Source organism: Taudactylus pleione, unplaced genomic scaffold (genome assembly GCF_031769625.1).
Source record: "Taudactylus pleione unplaced genomic scaffold, aTauple2 ptg001003l, whole genome shotgun sequence".
Classification (NCBI taxonomy): Eukaryota; Metazoa; Chordata; class Amphibia; order Anura; family Myobatrachidae; genus Taudactylus; species Taudactylus pleione.
The window spans coordinates 307,996-328,450 of NW_028285404.1; the positions used below are offsets into that span (position 1 = coordinate 307,996).

The window sequence follows — 20,455 nt, forward strand, 5'->3', positions numbered from 1 at the left end:
ACAAGGGTGTCTGCTAGCCCAGAAAACAAAAGAATGTCCTACAATCCACACCCGACAATCTCTTCCCAAAAAAACTGTAAATGCGAAAATTTCTAACAAAGCATTAGTAACGTATAATCATTAACAGATAACCAAGGCAAAAGTTATTTGGGTGACCCAGATGGAGGTGAACGACACCAAACCTCTATTTCCTTTTTGAGGACAAAAGTGAAAAGAACTCCAAATCCCCCCTAGCGGTGGGTGGCATAAGGCCCTGGGTTTCCCAAAGAACAAACTCGCAGGGAGCACCGCTACTTCTGTAGTTTGTCGCTTCTTAAATAACTTTTGAACGCAGAAGACTTCCACCTGCCTAAAAGTTTAATCGACTCAGAGAGAACAACCTGACTCTGCCGCACATGTTGCCACCCCTTTTCTGAATGAATGAGTGCCGTACAGCTCAACTGGCAAGCCCAGAGCTATAATGGCAATTATTGAAAACGCTTGTGAACTGGAACCTAGATAGTGGATAAAGATCTGCATGCGCTAACCATTGTACCACTCCCTTAGGCCTGCGTTGGCTGTAAATGCCAGCCAAAGCTACTGGGCATATGCTCGGCTCCGGATGCGACGGGACAGAGATCCAACGCCCCCTCCCCAACTGAGTCTGTCTTTGATCTATGTATTATTAAAAGAATCAAATTCGATTTAACTATAACATCTAAAAGAATACCTGTATTAATGGACTTCTTATTAACTTCTGTTAACTCCACCACCCTTAAAGCCCCCAAAAATGCTAAGGCAGAAGCCAAACTAAACAAACTGGCCTCAAAATCATCTTTCACTATGCCGTATACTGCTACTTCCAAATCCTTTAGTATACCTGTGTCAATAGGCCTACGAGAATCACCCGACCTCATTTGTTCCTTTGCCCATCCCTTCAGTGCTTTAGAGATAATAGAAGACTTGGTTGGATCCACCAAACTATTTAAACGAGCAAAATAAGAAATTCCTGCTTAAGCGCCGGACAATAGACGCCTTTGAATGGCCGCTCTCGTGCCAACGCCAGACAAGCTCCAACATAACATCCTGAATGCTCTTACCCTCTTCTTTGCCTGCAATGAAGGCCTGCCATTGGTTCCAAGCTGCTGAATAGGATCTCAAAGTACCAGGAGCAAGTGCCCTCAAAGCGAGTCCTACAATGCCGGCCTTATGATCTGCCAAACATAATCAGGACAAGACAAACCGTGAACCGCCGCTGTAGGCGCAAACGCTCTAAATCTCTCCCATTGAAAATGAGATAACGCATCCGCAATCTCATTCTCAACTCCAGGAACATGTTTAGCTGTAAAATCCATATTACTAGACAGACAAACAAAAACCAAATGCCTGAGTAGCCTTATCACCTGCTGGCAAACCGACCATTGATCATTGATGGCCTGCACCACCCACAGGTTATCGCACCAAAATATGATTCTACGATTGCTAAGCTTTAAAGCCCAAATCTCCACCGCTACCACAATGGGAAACAGTTACAAAAGAAGTAAATTGCCCATCAAAGCCTCAACTCGCCATGACTCCGGCCAAGCTTCCGCGCACCACTCCCCTTCAAAGAACGCACCGAAGCCCAATGACCCTGATGCATCCGTATACAACTGCAGGTCAGCATTGGCCATTAGCGGTGGCAGCCAAATACGAACCCCATTAAATTTGCGTGAAAAACCTCAACCAAACCCTAAAATCGTCTTTTTTTTTTTTTTTTGAAAAACAATTTTTATTGAACTCAAAGAGGTCACGACAAGGACAATAATATCTAGTATTACATTCACAGCAAAAATTATGGTTGGCTAATACAATACAAGTTGGTTATACAGTCAAGATTGTATATTTGCCCTGTTCCTCATGAATTCTAATTTTATTTTATTCAAAATTTATATAGTTTAACTAAGCACCTTTTAACTGAGTCCAATTAAAGAAATTGGTGAAAAGAAAAAGGAGTCATCCACATTTATAGTGCGTTCAGGATATATTTTGTGATAGTAACCATGTGGTGTTTTCAAACACCTTTGTAATCTGCTCATAAGTCTGAGTGGGTAGATAGTTGAGGTAAGTTTCCCATTTGTTATAGAATCTAACAACACCTTTTTCAATATCATACATCGCCGTACGTCTGTCATAACAGAGTATATTAAGCAATTCCAATCTAAGCATTTCTAAAGAAGGAGCTACCCTAGATATCCATTTCTGCAGAATTAGGGCCTGATTCAGACCCGGTCACAAGCGCTGTGCGCTCGCAACCGGGTCGATGGTGGGCCAGTGCGCATGCACGCGACGGAGCCGGCTCCGTCGTGCGCATGCGCGAGACCCGGATAGCGACGGGCACTCCGTCGCTCCGGGTCTCGCAACAAAGGGGGCAAGCTGTCGATGTTGAGTACCAGCTCGCCCCCTTTGGTGGGCGGGCCGGGGGGGTGGCTGCCCAAACGGAGGCGTTCCCATGGTAACGCCTCCGTTTGGGGGTGGCCCCACTGACATCACGAGTGATGTCAGTGGGAGAGATTTCGGCTCTGTTAGAGCCGAAATCTCTCTGGGGCTTGACCCTACCACAAGGGTCTCGTCGCAAGCCCGATGGTCAAGACCATCGCGACCATCTTCCTGGCCGCTCGCTATAGCTGTGGGTGGTCACCCACAGCTATGCGAGTGGCCAGGAGGCCGTTCTAAAAAACAAGAAGGCCGGCCCTGATTCAGAGCGAGCGCTCTGTCAGACCGTCCGGCTCTGAATCAGGTCCTTATTTTCTTTGCTAGAGTAACCATTACAGTAAGAAAAGGTAACATTGAAGGGGGAATAAGTGTTGGCGACCAAGAGGTAACATCAGCAAAAAGGAAAGCTTCCCAAGAAAATGGTAATCTAACTCTAGCAATCTGAGTAATAAAAGTGTGTATTTTATACCAAAACTTCTTTATTTTAGGACACTGACAAATATTATGTAAAAAATTTGCTGAGGTTGCATGACATTTTGGGCAGTTTCTCGGTTCACCTGGGAGCATATGACTTCGCTGTGCTTGGGAAATATACGCTCTATTCAAAAACTTAATAGGAGTTTCCTGCAGTTTAGCCGAGCTGAGCCATTTCATAGTAGACGGGAATAAAGTCATAAATCGTTCTGGAAAGTTGAAATCTGGAAAATCCTGTTGCCAAGATGACCAGACTCGTTTCCATAAACCCAGTACATTATTAGATAGCAAATCATTGTATAAGTATTTAAGTTTATACTTGTTGCTAGAGACCAAAGTGTAAAGAGAATATAGAGGGGAAGGGGTAGATGGAGCTAGTAGTGATGTATATGAACCAGAAGGTATTTTGCTGTTGATATAATGTCTAGTTTGTAGGTATAAAAAAAATTGTGAGTTAGGAATATCATAAATATAATTCACTTGTTGGAAGGAATAAAGATTGCCTCCGGGGTCAAAAATGTTTCTGATAGCCGCAATCCCTTTTTGTTTCCACGACCTGTAATGGGATATTGGAAGGGGCGGTGGGAAATCTGGGTTACCCCAGAGATGTACTGTATGTATTTAGTAAGACGTGGGTTTGAGCCCAGACGTTTGTTTTTAGCGGACCAGGCTTTATAGGTGTCCATAAATAAAATGTTGTGGGTGATTCCTATAGGAAGCCTTGCGAGAGGACTATGCAAAAGGGCCGCTGGAGAAAAGGGAGAGAACAATGCCTCCTCCAATTGAAGATTAGTAAAATGGGATTGCGTCAGGAACCAGTCGGAGATGTATCTGAACACTGCTGCATATGAATAGGTCTGGATATCCAGTAGACCTAGGCCTCCTCTGTCTTTATTGTATAGCAGCCTATTTCTGGCTATTCTTAAAATCGTCTTTCATTTCCACGGACAGGCGAATCATGTAATGGGGCTTTTTTACACCCGCCGATGCTCGCTCCAACCTGCGATAAAATACCTTGCCCATTGGAATGACTCGTCTACACGCGAAGTTAAGTAAACCCAGTAAAGTAGGCAGCTGCTTCAAAGAGACCTTTTTAGCTGAAACCAAACTTAACAATAAATCACGAAGTTTCTGCACCTTACACACAGAGTAATCTGCACAGGCCCAAATCGGTGTTGACCTCAATACCCAGATAAGACAATCTAGTAATCGGCCCTTCCGTCTTTTTCCCAGCGATGGGGACTCCCAACACCGAGAAGAAAGCCTGAACCGAAAAAAGCAGCTCACTGCAAACATCACTATTACTTGGCCCTATTAGTAAAAAGTTGTCTAAGTAATGTGCGACACCTGACTGATTAGTACCCGCCTGAATACACCACTGTAAGAAGGAGCTAAAACACTCAAAAATGGAGCATGATATAGAACAGCCCATAGGTAGACATTTGTCTACATAGTATGAACTTCCCACCTTAAAACCCATATAACGAAAGGAATGAGGATGCAGGGGAAGCAACCTAAAAGCAGACTCAATATCTATCTTGGCTAACAAAGCCCCTTTCCCAAAACCCTGCACGATACTAAGGGCATCCTCGAATGACCGGTAAGCGACCCTGCAATCCGCTGAATCTAAAGCATCATTCACCGAACCATCCTCCGGGTAAGCCAGGTGCTGAATTAACCTGAATTTTCCAGGCTCCTTCTTTGGTACCACACCAAGAGGTGAAATACAAAGGTTAGACAATGGAGGTGAGGTAAAAGGACCACACATTCTACCCAATCTGACCTCCGAATTTATTTTCTCTGCTACCACCTCTGGTAAATCCCTAGCTGACTTCAAGTTTCTTTTGGCTACCACTAAAACCGGTCGAACTAAAGGCAGCCTAAAACCTTCTTTTAAACCCTGAAATAAAAATTCCGCCTCCTCCATAAGAGGATAACGGTTTAACCATCGCTCTAAAATGTCAACATTAATTGGAGACGTAGCTTTACTTAGAATTAGGGCGCTGGTCTCCTTTCCCCCCTGCGTTACCACCGCAGGGGGGAAAGGATTTGTGGTTGCAATGGCTGATGCCCCAACCCATAACTGAAATAAGCGGAACAATAGAAGCCCGGTGCGGGCATACCGCCCTGAACAAAATGTAATGCCTGCATCCAGCCTGACTACCTGCTGCAGCTAATAGAGGGGGGATCATGGGAGAGACAAAACCAGTAAATTGTGGCACAACTAGCCTGCGCAAGGAACCCCCACCCAGTAAAGAATGATGGCTGCCTAACTGCCCGACTGATTGGCCCCTGGCACACTGCTCATAGGGGATAAGTTTAAACCCCCAGCTCTTAGAACCGTGGGGGGGAATCTGAGGTTAAAACCTCCTCAGTGACAGAAAATGGCGCCCGTGACTTGGTGGCCGGGGCTTGCCGCCGGGGCTGTCACCTCCGGCGGTGAACAGTGAGGCCCGCGAGCGGGGAGTGCCTGTACCACCCGCCAATCCCCTAGCCAGCCAAGCCTACAGGCTGGAAGGAGAAGGGGACGGCGGGGGATGCCTGGGACTCTATGCAGCTGTTGCAGCCACAACGGCTGACGGGGCGGGGGCCGGCGTGAGCTGCTGACAGGCGCACACCACGGGTGTCAGATGAAGCAGCGGAGATCAGTAGGGGTCTCGCTGCTTCAACAAAGCGGTGGGGGGGGGCACTGCGCCGAGGACGGGGCATGGCTATCAATGAAAAGGAAAGAAAAGATGAAGGTAAGCTGACAGCAGAAAAAAAAAAAAATGGGGGGGAGGAAAAGGGGTGAAATATGAAGAATGAAAGGAAAAAAGGGGGGAAAAGTGAAGTAAAAAAGGAGGGGCAATGTACAAGTAGCTTAGCAAAGAAATATAGGGACAGACAAAAGAAAAAACACCACACAGTATATCAGCAGACGCAGGAGCTCATTCAGACCCGCTCGCTAGATGCGATCCCTCGCTCCGAGCGTATGGAAATTCGGCTAAGTGACATCAAGGCAGCCGCTCTCGGGGCAAGTCATAAGCACTCCCACTTTATTTTGGCGAGCGATCACTTTTTGTTTGTAGACGCCCACCAGCCTGTCTAAAGGCGCCCACTTGTGCACATCATCTCCAGGAAGTGCATGAAACCATTGGTACATCGAGCAGCTTCGGATGCGATCGCAGCGCTTGAGGTTGACTATACCCTGCCGCAAGCACTGCGAGCACCTCAGTGTGAAATTCCACCAAGTGACGAGTACTATGACACTGCCTGTTAAGTATGCACGGCTCTGAAACGGCGTTGCAAAACTCAGGCACGCCTGTGTTCGCACCACCACTCCCCCGTTAGTAGTGCCCGGCCCCTGTTACCACCCACAAACGGACTCTCCTGTCACTCATTCAGATGGGCTGTCTATGCTGGGTGAGCGAGCCCTTCCAGACCACTCGCAGTGGTTCACGCACGCGCATTGGGATGAATACGCAGATTGGAAATATCGGGCGCGGACGAGCGAGCGGCCGCTTACGAGTGGGTCTGAATCAGGTCCACAGTGTACTTATCAGACCGGATCACAATCAGGAAAGAGGAAGCTAAACCCTTCCTCCAGCCTTTAAATAGTACTGCTAAACCCCACCTAACTAGTCTTGCTCCAATAAAAAACAGTGGCCCTGATTCAGAGCCGGACGCTCTTTCAGAGCACTCGTTCTGAATCAGGGCGGGTTTTTTTTTTGTGTTTCGGCCTCCTGGCCGCTCGCATAGCTGTGGGTGACCCACAGCTTTTGCGAGCGGCTAGGTGATGGTCGCGATGGTCTCGACCATCGGGGCTTGCAACGAGACCCTTGTGGTAGGTCTCGTTCCTGCAAGCCCCAGTGAGCTTCCGGCTCTAAATAGAGACAGAAGCTCGCCACTGACATCACTGGTGATGTCATTGGTGCCTCCCACAAATGGCAGACATTCCTTCGGGAACGCCTCCGTTTGTGTAGCCACCCCCCCTGCCCGCCTCCAAAACAGGGCGAACTGTCAATCACAATCGACAGTCGTCCCGTTTTAGTGCGAGACCCATAGAGACGGAGCGCCCGTCGCTGGCCGGGTCTCGCGCATGCGCACGCCGGAGGCGGCGCATGCGCAGGGGTAAAACAACGACCCGCTTGCGAGCGCATAGCGCTGGCGAGCGGGTCTGAATCAGCCCCACTGTGCTTCTATCCTCTCAAGCTTATACAAGCATTTGAGTATTTTAGTTGTAGGAGGTGGATATGCATAAAAATGTATTAAAAAAAATGAATAAAAAAATATATAATGGCAAATGATCACTGTGCCCACACTGACAAACTCTTAGCAATATTACAAATGTCCTTTCCTTTGGATAGTAGAGTTTTTAGACTTTACGCGGATGCTGGCTGCAATTGATTAAGGACAAATGTCCGACATGTATCTCCAAATAATCCGTATTAAGGGACCCGTGTTGATGTAATTAGTAGGTCTCCTCTTTGCGTGATCCGCCCGTTCCCTCTAACACAGTTTGAGGGAGGAATATATTCGGGGAAGGAAAATGTCTTAACTCTAAACATGGGACCTTCCGAGCTCGTACCTGTCCAGTAAGAGTATCCTTAGGGGGCAGCAATGTAATCTCTGCCCCAAACCCTCCTTGTGCGGATCACGTCTGGCAAATGCAAATAAGCGTCTGTGTCTCCAGAGCTCCCAGGAACAGCCGCACATACACATACATGTATCCTCCAAGCTATACACGTCGTATTACACATACATGTATCCTCCAAGCCATACACGTTTCGTTACACATACATGTATCCTCCAAGCTATACACGTCGTGTTACACATACATCTATCCTCCAAGCTATACACGTCGTGTTACACATACATCTATCCTCCAAGCTCATACACGTTGTGTTACACATACATCTATCCTCCAAGCTATACATGGTGTGTTACACATACATGTATCCTCCAAGCCATACACGGTGTGTTACACATACATCTATCCTCCAAGCCATACACGTTGTGTTACACATACATCTATCCTCCAAGCTATACACGGTGTGTTACACATACATCTATCCTCCAAGCTATACATGGTGTGTTACACATACATCTATCCTCCAAGCTATACACGTTGTGTTACACATACATCTATCCTCCAAGCTATACACGGTGAGTTACACATACATCTATCCTCCAAGCTATACACGGTGTGTTACACATACATCTATCCTCCAAGCCAAACACGTCGTGTTACACATACATCTATCCTCCAAGCTATACACGGTGTGTTACACATACATCTATCCTCCAAGCCATACACGGTGTGTTACACATACATCTATCCTCCAAGCCATACATGTCGTGTTACACATACATCTATCCTCCAAGCCATACACGGTGTGTTACACATACATCTATCCTCCAAGCCATACACGGTGTGTTACACATACATCTATCCTCCAAGCCATACACGGTGTGTTACACATACATCTATCCTCCAAGCCATACACTGTGTGTTACACATACATCTATCCTCCAAGCCATACACGGTGTGTTACACATACATCTATCCTCCATGCGTTACATGTTGTGTTACGCATACATCTATCCTCCAAGAGATACAAGTTGTGTTACACATACATCTGTCCTGCAAGCTATACACGTTGTGTTACACATACATCTATCCTCCAAGCGATACAAGTTGCGTTACACATATATCTATCCTCCAAGCGATACACGTTGCGTTACACATCTATCCTCCAAGCGATACACGTTGTGTTACACATACATCTATCCTCCAATCCATACACGTTGTTACACATACATCTATCCTCCAAGCTATACACGTTGTGTTACACATACATCTACCCTCCGAGCTATACACGTTGTGTTACACATACATCTATCCTCCAAGCTATACACGTTGTGTTACGCATACATCTATCCTCCAAGCGATACACTTTGCGTTACACATACATCTATCCTCCAATCCATACACGTTGTGTTACACATACATCTATCCTCCAAGCTATACACGTTGTGTTACGCATACATCTATCCTCCAAGTGATACACGTTGTGTTACACATACATCTATCCTCCAAGTGATACACGTTGTGTTACACATACATCTATCCTCCAAGCGATACACATACATGTATCCTCCAAGCGATACACTTTGCGTTACACATACATCTATCCTCCAATCCATACACGTTGTGTTACACATACATCTATCCTCCAAGCGATACACGTTGTGTTACACATACATCTATCCTCCAATCCATACACGTTGTGTTACACATACATCTATCCTCCAAGCTATACACGTTGTGTTACACATACATCTATCCTCCAAGCGATACAAGTTGTGTTACACATACATCTATCCTCCAAGCGATACAAGTTGTGTTACACATACATCTATCCTCCAAGCGATACAAGTTGTGTTACACATACATCTATCCTCCAAGCTATACACATACATGTATCCTCCAAGCGATACACTTTGCGTTACACATACATCTATCCTCCAATCCATACACGTTGTGTTACACATACATCTATCCTCCAAGCGATACACGTTGTGTTACACATACATCTATCCTCCAATCCATACACGTTGTGTTACACATACATCTATCCTCCAAGCTATACACGTCGTGTTACACATACATCTATCCTCCATACGATACATGTTGTGTTACGCATACATCTATCCTCCAAGTGATACAAGTTGTGTTACACATACATCTATCCTCCAAGCCATACACGTTGCGTTACACATACATCTATCCTCCAAGCCATACACGTTGCGTTACACATACATCTATCCTCCAAGCCATACACATTGCGTTACACATACATCTATCCTCCATCTATACACGTTGTTACACATACATCTATCCTCCAAGCCATACACGTTGCGTTACACATACATCTATCCTCCAAGCGATACAAGTTGCGTTACACATACATCTATCCTCCATGCGATACATGTTGTGTTACGCATACATCTATCCTCCAAGCGATACAAGTTGTGTTACACATAATGCGACTTGTTAGTCTTTTCGTGCAACTTTTTCCCACTAAAAAGCGTCTTATTTGCAAAGCGATGCGAATAGGGCAGTAAATATCTGCATGCGAAATGCTACGTTCAGTATCAGTGGCTGAGAGATATGATTTCTAGACTTTCTGGAGGAATCTTAGATGGGTGGCAACCTTGGCCCTGCTGTAAGATGCTGTGAAACACGATGATATGAACGCGGCAATATGTCCCTTTGGAGCGGGTGTCCCTCTGGAAGTCCCTCAGATAGGCTTTTAGAGACATCAGAAAGTATGACACAGCTCCGTCCCTTAGAGTGGGTACATTTGCTTGATCTGGTATTCACTCACCTTTGTGATATTTCTGCCTACTCTAATTCCCCATACCCCTCTCTGACCATCACCTTCTCTCTTTTAACATATCCCTCTCTCCTTCCCCTCCTCTACCTCCGAAAACCACCATCACTAAGCATAACATTGAAGCTATCGACACTGCTTTCTTTTCTTCCCTACTGTCACGACCAAGGTTTCTCGGCATGGTGGTCGAAGGTTAATACCTGTGAGGTCGCTGTGGCGGGGGCGTCTGGCGGTGGCGCTGGTGTTTGGCTATGGGTATTGGGTGCGTGTGGTTCTGTGTGGGCACATTGTCACTCTGGGCTGGTGAGGCCTGGCGGTGCTTCCGTTCCATCCGGCATGGGCGCCGCCATCTTGCCTCCGGCCATGTGATTCAGTTGTCCAGTCCTGGTGGGTCATGTGCTCTCTCCGGGCCAGTCAAGGTGCGGCACTTGGTATTTAGGGAGGTCCATAGCCTCCCTTCATTGCCAGTGCAACGTGTTTCTCAGCGACAGCTGAGAGTTCCTGTGCTCGTTACCTGCCTCCTTGGAAATGCTACCTAGCCTGTTTATCTTGCCTGCTCCACCTGGTCGCTCGCATAAGCTGTGGGTGGTAACCCACAGCTATGCGAGCGGCCAAGAGGCCGCAACAAAAAAAAACAGCACCCGCCCTGATTCAGAGCGAGTGCTCGCTTTTTGCGAGCGCCTCTGAATCAGGGCCTCTGTACGGAAATTTGCTTCGATTTGGACTCGAGTACGTGCTTACTTGGAGAAAGCGTCCTCCCGCTACAAACATCAGGCAGATAAAAGGCGTAGGAAGGTGCCACGCATGCAAGTTGGAGACCAAGTCTGGTTGTCCACCCGGAACCTACGGCTTAAAGTACCTTCGATGAAGTTTGCCCCACGTTTCATCGGGCCCTTCTCCATCATAGAAATCATCAACCCAGTGGCTTATCGCCTTCAGTTGCCTCCTTATCTGAAAGTACCCAACTCTTTTCATATTTCCTTACTTAAACCCCTGGTACTGAACAAGTTCCACAGAGTCCTTCCTGTTCCCCCTCGTATCCAGACTGAAAGGGGCGTGGAGTTTGAGGTCTCCCAGGTGCTGGATTCTTAGCTTCGCAGAGGACCTTTGCAGTACCTGTTAGACTGGAGGGTGCACTTCAGTGCTATACCTGGACTATTTCTTTTGCCATATCCATGTCTTACTAAGTCACTCATTAAAAGTTCCACATTTTCATTTAAATCTGCTTCTGTGTCTGCTCCTGTCACCACCCCAACAAACACAGAACCTCACACACTGTCCCTTCTGCATTCAAGCATTCCCTTGTCTCTCCCATTCTTAAAAAACCTACCCTTGATCCTAACATTCTCTCTAACTACCGACCCATCTCTCTCCTCCCTTTTATCTCCAAACTCCTTGAGCGTATTGTTTACAACCACCTTACCACCTTTCTTTCCTCCCACTCTCTTCTTGGCCCTTTTCAGTCTGGCTTCCGTTCTCTCCACTCCATTGAAACTGCACTCACAAAAGTCAGTAATGACCTCCTCGCTGCCAAATCCAGGGGCCACTACTCCCTGCTCAATCTCCTTGACCTCTCTGCTGATTTTGACAGTGGACCACCATCTCCAGCTGCATATCCTTCACTCCCTTGGTCTATGTGACACTGCCCTCTCCTGGCTGTCCTCCTACCTCTCTGACCGATCCTTCTCTCTTTCCTCTCATGACTCCTCCACCCCCCCACAGCCTCTTACAGTAGGTGTTCCCCAAGGTTCTGTTCTTGGACCTCTCCTATTCTCTCTCTATATGTCCTCTCTTGGTAAAATCATCCGCTCTTCTGATCTCCATTATCATCTCTATGCTGATGATACTCAGATCTACTTTTCCTCATCTCATCTTTTCCCCTCTCTACTGACTCATATCTCCAACTGTCTCTCTGCTATCTCTTCCTGGATGTCCCAGTGATTTCTCACACTTAATATGTCTAAGACTGAGCTGATAGTCTTCCCACCCTCCCACATAACCTAATTTCCCACTATTTCTTTATCAATTGATGGCATAACTATCTCATCTTGTCCCAAAGTGCATTGTCTTGGAGTCATCCTGGTCTCTTCCCTCTCCTTCAAACCACATATTCAGAGCCTCTCACAGTCCTGTCATTTCCATCTCAGGAATATTTCCAAGATCAGACCCTTTCTCACCCAGGATGCCACTAAAACCCTCATACATTCACTGGTCATCTCCAGATTGGACTACTGTAACCTCCTCCTATCTGGCCTCCCCAAATCCCTTCTCTCTCCTCTCCAGTCTGTGCTCAATGCTGCTGCTCGGCTCATCTTCCTCTCCAAATGCTCTACATCTGCCTCCCCTCCCCTACAAGTCCTACACTGGCTCCCTTTCAGAACCCAATTCAAGGTTCTCACACTCACTTACAAAGCCCTCACCCATTCCTCTCCCATTTACATCTCTGATCGCATCTCCCTTCACTCTCCTGTCCGCTCTCTTTGTTCACTTAATACACACCGCATTTCATGCCAAGTGATTACTTCCTCCTACTCCCGCTTCCAAGATTTTGAGAAACTTCCTCCCTCCCCCATCCGACTCTGCACCTCTCTACAATCATTCAAACGAGCTCTTAAGACCCACTCCTTCATTAAAGCCTTCCAGCTCTCATCCTAACTTGCTGCTACATCTTCCTTCCTCCCCACCTACCTCATCTGTGTCACACGTAATGGCTGCCCCTCCCTTATAGAATGTAATCTCTTTCGAGCAGGGCCCTCTACCCTCTTATGCTTCTCCCTACTGTATTTTCATTAATCTCTTACTCCTCACTAGGGCAACTAACACTTGGCTGCTTATGTGGGTGTAAAGGTCGCTAATATAGCAATGTTTATTATCCATGTCCATGCCCTGCTTTGTATTATATAAGTCGCTGGTTACTTGTTTATATACTTTGTAAGGCGCAGTGACGCCGGTTTGTTTTACCACTTGGCCAACAGGAAAGTTTGTGTCTCTGCGTTACTACATAATAACCTATAATAAGAGATAGAGACAGCGAGAGCTGCAGCACATAACACATACATTCATGCATGAGATGTGCTGTACTGTGGGGCTGCTCTGTACTCACTAACAGGAACATTCCCAATGATAACATATATGATGGCAGCTTAGGTGACAGCTGTGTATAACACAGAGACCTCTTATCACATCCTATCTCTGTGTCATAGCTCCTGTTATTACACCAGGGGAAGCCACCCCAGCTGCTGGGGAACTACACATCCCAGCATGCCCTGCCACAGTGCTGCTATTATAGGGCATGCTGGGATGTGTAGTTCCTCAGCAGCTGGAGTGCCACAGGCCACCTGCCCCCTGGTATAGAGATCAGACAGACACTGACCACAACACAGATACATTACACACATCACCAGCAGGAGAGGATCATGGGTAATATTGTATTCTCATAACAGCCAATCAGCAGCCACACAGACGTCTTATACAATGAATGGGGCACAAAAGTTATTTCTGGTCACGTGATGTCTCCTGTGCAGGCGCCATTTTGTGTAAGACCGATCATTTTGCACAGTGACTGATGGTCTTCAGGAAAATGTCTGTAGCATGATCAATATAGACATTAAAACACACTACCTCTAGTGTTCACAACTTCACATGTACGCCCTCCTCCATGTCTGATAGCAAATGTTCACATACAGCTTTATACCTACTACGACCCTGAGAGAGACCCCATTAGCCAGACCAGCAGCAGCTGCATTTAGGAGCTCAGTATTATCAGGTGCAGTACCAATGTGACCTGTGTGTAGTGTTTAATGTATGTTATGTGTGACCTGTGTGTAGTGATTAATGTATGTTATGTGTGACCTGTGTGTAGTGATTAATGTATGTTATGTGTGACCTGTGTGTAGTGATTAATGTATGTTATGTGTGACCTGTGTGTAGTGATTAATGTATGTTATGTGTGACCTGCGTGTAGTGATTAATGTATGTTATGTGTGACCTGTGTGTAGTGATTAATGTATGTTATGTGTGACCTGTGTGTAGTGATTAATGTATGTTATGTGTGACCTGTGTGTAGTGTTTAATGTATGTTATGTGTGACCTGTGTGTAGTGATTAATGTATGTTATGTGTGACCTGTGTGTAGTGTTTAATGTATGTTATGTGTGACCTGTGTGTAGTGATTAATGTATGTTATGTGTGACCTGTGTGTAGTGATTAATGTATGTTATGTGTGACCTGCGTGTAGTGATTAATGTATGTTATGTGTGACCTGTGTGTAGTGATTAATGTATGTTATGTGTGACCTGTGTGTAGTGATTAATGTATGTTATGTGTGACCTGTGTGTAGTGATTAATGTATGTTATGTGTGACCTGTGTGTAGTGTTTAATGTATGTTATGTGTGACCTGTGTGTAGTGATTAATGTATGTTATGTGTGACCTGTGTGTAGTGTTTAATGTATGTTATGTGTGACCTGTGTGTAGTGATTAATGTATGTTATGTGTGACCTGTGTGTAGTGATTAATGTATGTTATGTGTGACCTGTGTGTAGTGTTTAATGTATGTTATGTGTGACCTGTGTGTAGTGATTAATGTATGTTATGTGTGACCTGCGTGTAGTGATTAATGTATGTTATGTGTGACCTGTGTACAGAGCTGTAACTAGACTTTTTGGTGTCCTGGGCCAGAAAGAGCATTGGACCCCCACTCATTTTCTGTATAGGGACATAAGACGTGTGGCCTCATGGAGAAAGGCCATGACGAATCTGATTTATCCCGTACGATGATGAAGGGGAACCGATCCCATTGTATCACTGTTATCCAGGTGTCACTGCTAAATACAGTGTGAATGAAATGGCTGCAGTGATGATACACAGTAATTATACAGTATAACGCACCAGCTGTAGATGTAGGAGAGCGCTGGTGAAGCTGCAGCTGGATTTGTCCATCAGACCAGCCGTGCACAAGCCTGGAGCCGGCAGTGTAGGTCACTGACTGACAGTATAGAAACAGCGCTGCTTGTAGGGTATATGCAGCAACTATCAGTGGTGGGAGATCTGTGTATGTACCCTGCGCTGGCACCTGAACTCAGTGACCAGGGTACTGGAGGTGTGCTGATAACACCTGGGTCGGGAAGAGGTGACTGTGTTCAGCGCTGCCATCAGACTTTGTGGGGCAGATAGCTCCATGTGTAAGGTGTTTGACTGCCATGTGAGAGGTGATAGGTTCAAGTCCCGGGTATGACAGTATTTTGAAATGTGTTTGTTAATAAATAAAAGAGGATGTGACTGAACGTGCTCGGGGAAGTGACCAGATGGAGGGGAAATCGGCCAGGGAAGAGATAGTGGATATAAACATATAATTAACAAGCCCAAACAGCTCCCCCTGCCCTGGCACAAGTCGCACCACCCTAGTTACAGCCCTGTCTGTGTATAGTGATTAGACTGTTTTAGTGGGTCGACGCACCCTGCTGTGTGCCCTCTTGCTTTGGCATTACCACCATGGATGGTTCTTGGTTTTCTATGCTTTATGGAAAATAGGGAGAACCCCACGCCAATTTTCCCCAATTTTACGTGACCGGACCAGGCTGCAAGGTTCAGGGCTTGTTATAGATTTAGGACGGGACCTCACACCTTGTTTTTAATGTTTATCATTTACAAAGCTTTTAAACCTAAGCAACCTGCACAGATCAGAGTGATCTGTACAGTGCTGCTCCTAAAATCACCTCCCTCAGGCAGGGCTGTTTACTTTTTAGTTTTTGTAGTCGATTTAATTTGATTTTCCGTCCGAGTGATAGTAAATGAGGGGACACTGTAGTGGTCTATGTGAAAGTATCAGTTTTGTTTGATTTTGGTAGGGATTTGGTCTTATAGTTTGACTTCAGAAGATCTCTGAATTAAAATATCAAATGAAAATCACCTACAAATAAACCAAAAACATCAAAATCAACCTTTAGTAAATATAACCCTAAACATGAGTCTACAATTGTAACCGTGTGATACTGAGAGCCCTATTTATCACAATCCTCTCGAAATTGTGAACTGATGCAAAAAATCAAAAGATCTGTTCGCAAAACGGACATCCATTCCAATATTCTGTTACATGTTTACCCTGTGGTGTTTATAATAATTCTTATATTTATTCCTAGGTAGCTGAGCTGTGAGGTACCGGAGAGTCTTTACTAATAATCACATAACGGTGACACCCGTCCCATAGATCACCGAGGATGGATGAGGACAGGAGTCACATGATATTAAACATCACCCTGGAGATTATCTACCTGCTGACTGGGGAGGTGAGGGAGTCTGGGAGTGTCACAGTGACATCACTATTATCTCTATTACTAACACAGGGACCTGACTGGGGAGGTGAGGGAGTCTGGGAGAGTCACAGTGACATCACTATTATCTCTATTACTAACACAGGGACCTGACTGGGGAGGTGAGGGAGTCTGGGAGAGTCACAGTGACATCACTATTATCTCTATTACTAACACAGGAACCTGACTGGGGAGGTGAGGGAGTCTGGGAGTGTCACAGTGACATCACTATTATCTCTATTACTAACACAGGAACCTGACTGGGGAGGTGAGGGAGTCTGGGAGTGTCACAGTGACATCACTATTATCTCTATTACTAAAACAGGGACCTGACTGGGGAGGTGAGGGAGTCTGGGAGTGTCACAGTGACATCACTATTATCTCTATTACTAACACAGGAACCTGACTGGGGAGGTGAGGGAGTCTGGGAGTGTCACAGTGACATCACTATTATCTCTATTACTAACACAGGAACCTGACTGGGGAGGTGAGGGAGTCTGGGAGTGTCACAGTGACATCACTCTTATCTCTATTACTAACACAGGGACCTGACTGGGGAGATGGGTAACTCTTGGAATGTCACAGTCTATACATTAAAGTCTCTCAATATACAGGATTACACAGTAGTGAAGAAGACATCTGGAGAGTGTGAGACACCCAGTAGCCGCCCCTGTGTGTCAGGAGGACTGAGCAGGACCCAGAGCCCCATCACGGTGCCTCCACCTCACTCACTGATACATGAGAGACACAATGACCAGAAGATCCTGGAACTCACCAACAAGATCATTCAGCTGCTGACTGGAGAGGTGACTGCTGGGAATGGGACATTATACAGTAACACCAGGGGATGTGTCTGGGTGATGACTGGGGAGGTGACTGCTGGGAATGGGACATTATACACCAGGGGATGTGTCTGGGTGATGACTGGGGAGGTGACTGCTGGGAATGGGACATTATACAGTAACACCAGGGGATGTGTCTGGGTGATGACTGGAGAGGTGACTGCTGGGAATGGGACATTATACAGTAACACCAGGGGACGTGTCTGGGTGATGACTGGGGAGGTGACTGCTGGGAATGGGACATTATACAGTAACACCAGGGGACGTGTCTGGGTGATGACTGGGGAGGTGACTGCTGGGAATGGGACATTATACAGTAACACCAGGGGACGTGTCTGGGTGATGACTGGGGAGGTGACTGCTGGGAATGGGACATTATACAGTAACACCAGGGGACGTGTCTAGGTGATGACTGGAGAGGTGACTGCTGGGAATGGGACATTATACAGTAACACCAGGGGATGTGTCTGAGTGATGACTGGAGAGGTGACTGCTGGGAATGGGACATTATACAGTAACACCAGGGGATGTGTCTGGGTGATGACTGTATCATTGTGTGTGTCAGGTTCCTATAAGGTGTGAGGACGTCACTGTCTATTTCTCCATGGAGGAGTGGGAGTATATAGAAGGACACAGGGGTCTGTACAAGGACGTGATGATGGAGAATCACCGGCCCCTCACATCACTGGGTAAGAGGAGACTGTCATGTATTGTAATGGGGAGAGCAGCTATGGGGCCACCTATATACACATCATCTGATAATCACATATATACAGTGTAATCAGTCACTGTGTGTCTCCTACAGATGGGGCCAGTAACAGGAATACCCCAGAGAGATGTCCCTGTCCTCTTTATTCCCAGGATCATACAGAGGAGAATCACAGTGTCCCACAGGAGGATCAGGTAGGTGGGATTGTGGGTCTCGCCAAATAACTATGTGACTGCCACTATATGATTTGCAGAGTATCTTATACACTGTTATGTCTCTGTTTAATGTGAACTAATTTGATTCAGATTTGTTATTTTTATGTCATGGCTAATTAGGGTGATGACCTGAATTACTTTAAGATAGAAGATATAGGTGGGATTCAGGGAGTTGCCCAATACCAAAGTGACGCTACAGTATATGACCTGTAGGATAGCTGTGCGGGTCTCATACACTGATGTCTTCTGTTTACTCTGAATTAGATCCGTCATTATTATATGTGTGTTATTTGTATTTTCTTGTGGGATATTTAGGTTGAAGAACTTATTAAAGTAGAAGAAGAGACGTATGTGATGGGTGATCAGCAGTGTAAGGAGGAGGAAATCCCTACAGATATCAGCACAGGTGAGTAATAATCACTAAGTACAGAACAGTCACATATTCTCCTTGTTCTATCACTACAGCACTCTCTTATCCTACACCCTCCTCTGTCACTACAGCCCTCTCTTATCCTACACCCTCCTCTGTCACTACAGCACTCTCTTATCCTACACCCTCCTCTGTCACTACAGCCATCTCTTATCCTACACCCTCCTCTGTCACTACAGCCATCTCTTATCCTACACCCTCCTCTGTCACTACAGCACTCTCTTATCCTACACCCTCCTCTGTCACTACAGCACTCTCTTATCCTACACCCTCCTCTGTCACTACAGCACTCTCTTATCCTACACCCTCCTCTGTCACTACAGCACTCTCTTATACTACACCCTCCTCTGTCACTACAGTAATCTCTTATCCTACACCCTCCTCTGTCACTACAGCACTCTCTTATCCTACACCCTCCTCTGTCACTACAGCCATCTCTTATCCTACACCCTCCTCTGTCACTACAGCCATCTTTTATCCTACACCCACCTCTGTCACTACAGCCATCTCTTATCCTACACCCTCCTCTGTCACTACAGTAATCTCTTATCCTACACCCACCTCTGTCACTACAGCAATCTCTTATCCTACACTCTCCTCTGTCACTACAGTAATCTCTTATCCTACACCCTCCTCTGTCACTACAGTCATCTCTTATTCTACACCCTCCTCTGTCACTACAGCACTCTCTTATCCTACACCCTCCTCTGTCACTACAGCACTCTCTTATCCTACACCCTCCTCTGTCACTACAGCACTCTCTTATCCTACACCCTCCTCTGTCACTACAGCACTCTCTTATCCTACACCCTCCTCTGTCACTACAGCCATCTCTTATCCTACACCCTCCTCTGTCACTACAGCACTCTCTTATCCTACACCCTCCTCTGTCACTACAGCCATCTCTTATCCTACACCCTCCTCTGTCACTACAGCCATCTCTTATCCTACACCCTCCTCTGTCACTACAGCCATCTCTTATCCTACACCCACCTCTGTCACTACAGCCATCTCTTATCCTACACCCTCCTCTGTCACTACAGTAATCTCTTATCCTACACCCTCCTCTGTCACTACAGCCATCTCTTATCCTACACCCTCCTCTGTCACTACAGCCATCTCTTATTCTACACCCTCCTCTGTCACTACAGCCATCTCTTATCCTACACCCACCTCTGTCACTACAGCAATCTCTTATCCTACACTCTCCTCTGTCACTACAGTAATCTCTTATCCTACACCCTCCTCTGTCACTACAGCCATCTCTTATTCTACACCCTCCTCTGTCACTACAGCCATCTCTTATCCTACACCCACCTCTGTCACTACAGCAATCTCTTATCCTACACTCTCCTCTGTCACTACAGTAATCTCTTATCCTACACTCTCCTCTGTCACTACAGTAATCTCTTATCCTACACCCTCCTCTGTCACTACAGCACTCTCTTATCCTACACCCTCCTCTGTCACTACAGCACTCTCTTATCCTACACCCTCCTCTGTCACTACAGTAATCTCTTATCCTACACCCTCCTCTGTCACTACAGCCATCTCTTATCCTACACCCACCTCTGTCACTACAGCAATCTCTTATCCTACACCTTCCTCTGTCACTACAGCACTCTCTTATCCTACACTCTCCTCTG

General features: G+C 46.1%; 1 protein-coding gene across 1 annotated transcript in view; it reads left to right on the forward strand.

Moving 5' to 3' along the window:
• Nucleotides 1-13,970: 13,970 nt before the first annotated feature.
• LOC148454343 (uncharacterized) overlaps nucleotides 13,971-20,455 on the forward strand; it is a 68,253-nt gene continuing 61,768 nt past the window's right edge. The window contains 6 exon segments of the mRNA XM_088461012.1: nucleotides 13,971-14,070; nucleotides 16,443-16,589; nucleotides 17,228-17,419; nucleotides 18,021-18,144; nucleotides 18,261-18,358; nucleotides 18,695-18,785. Of these exon segments, the coding sequence (XP_088317138.1) occupies nucleotides 16,521-16,589; nucleotides 17,228-17,419; nucleotides 18,021-18,144; nucleotides 18,261-18,358; nucleotides 18,695-18,785 (574 nt within the window). The 5' untranslated portion in view covers nucleotides 13,971-14,070; nucleotides 16,443-16,520.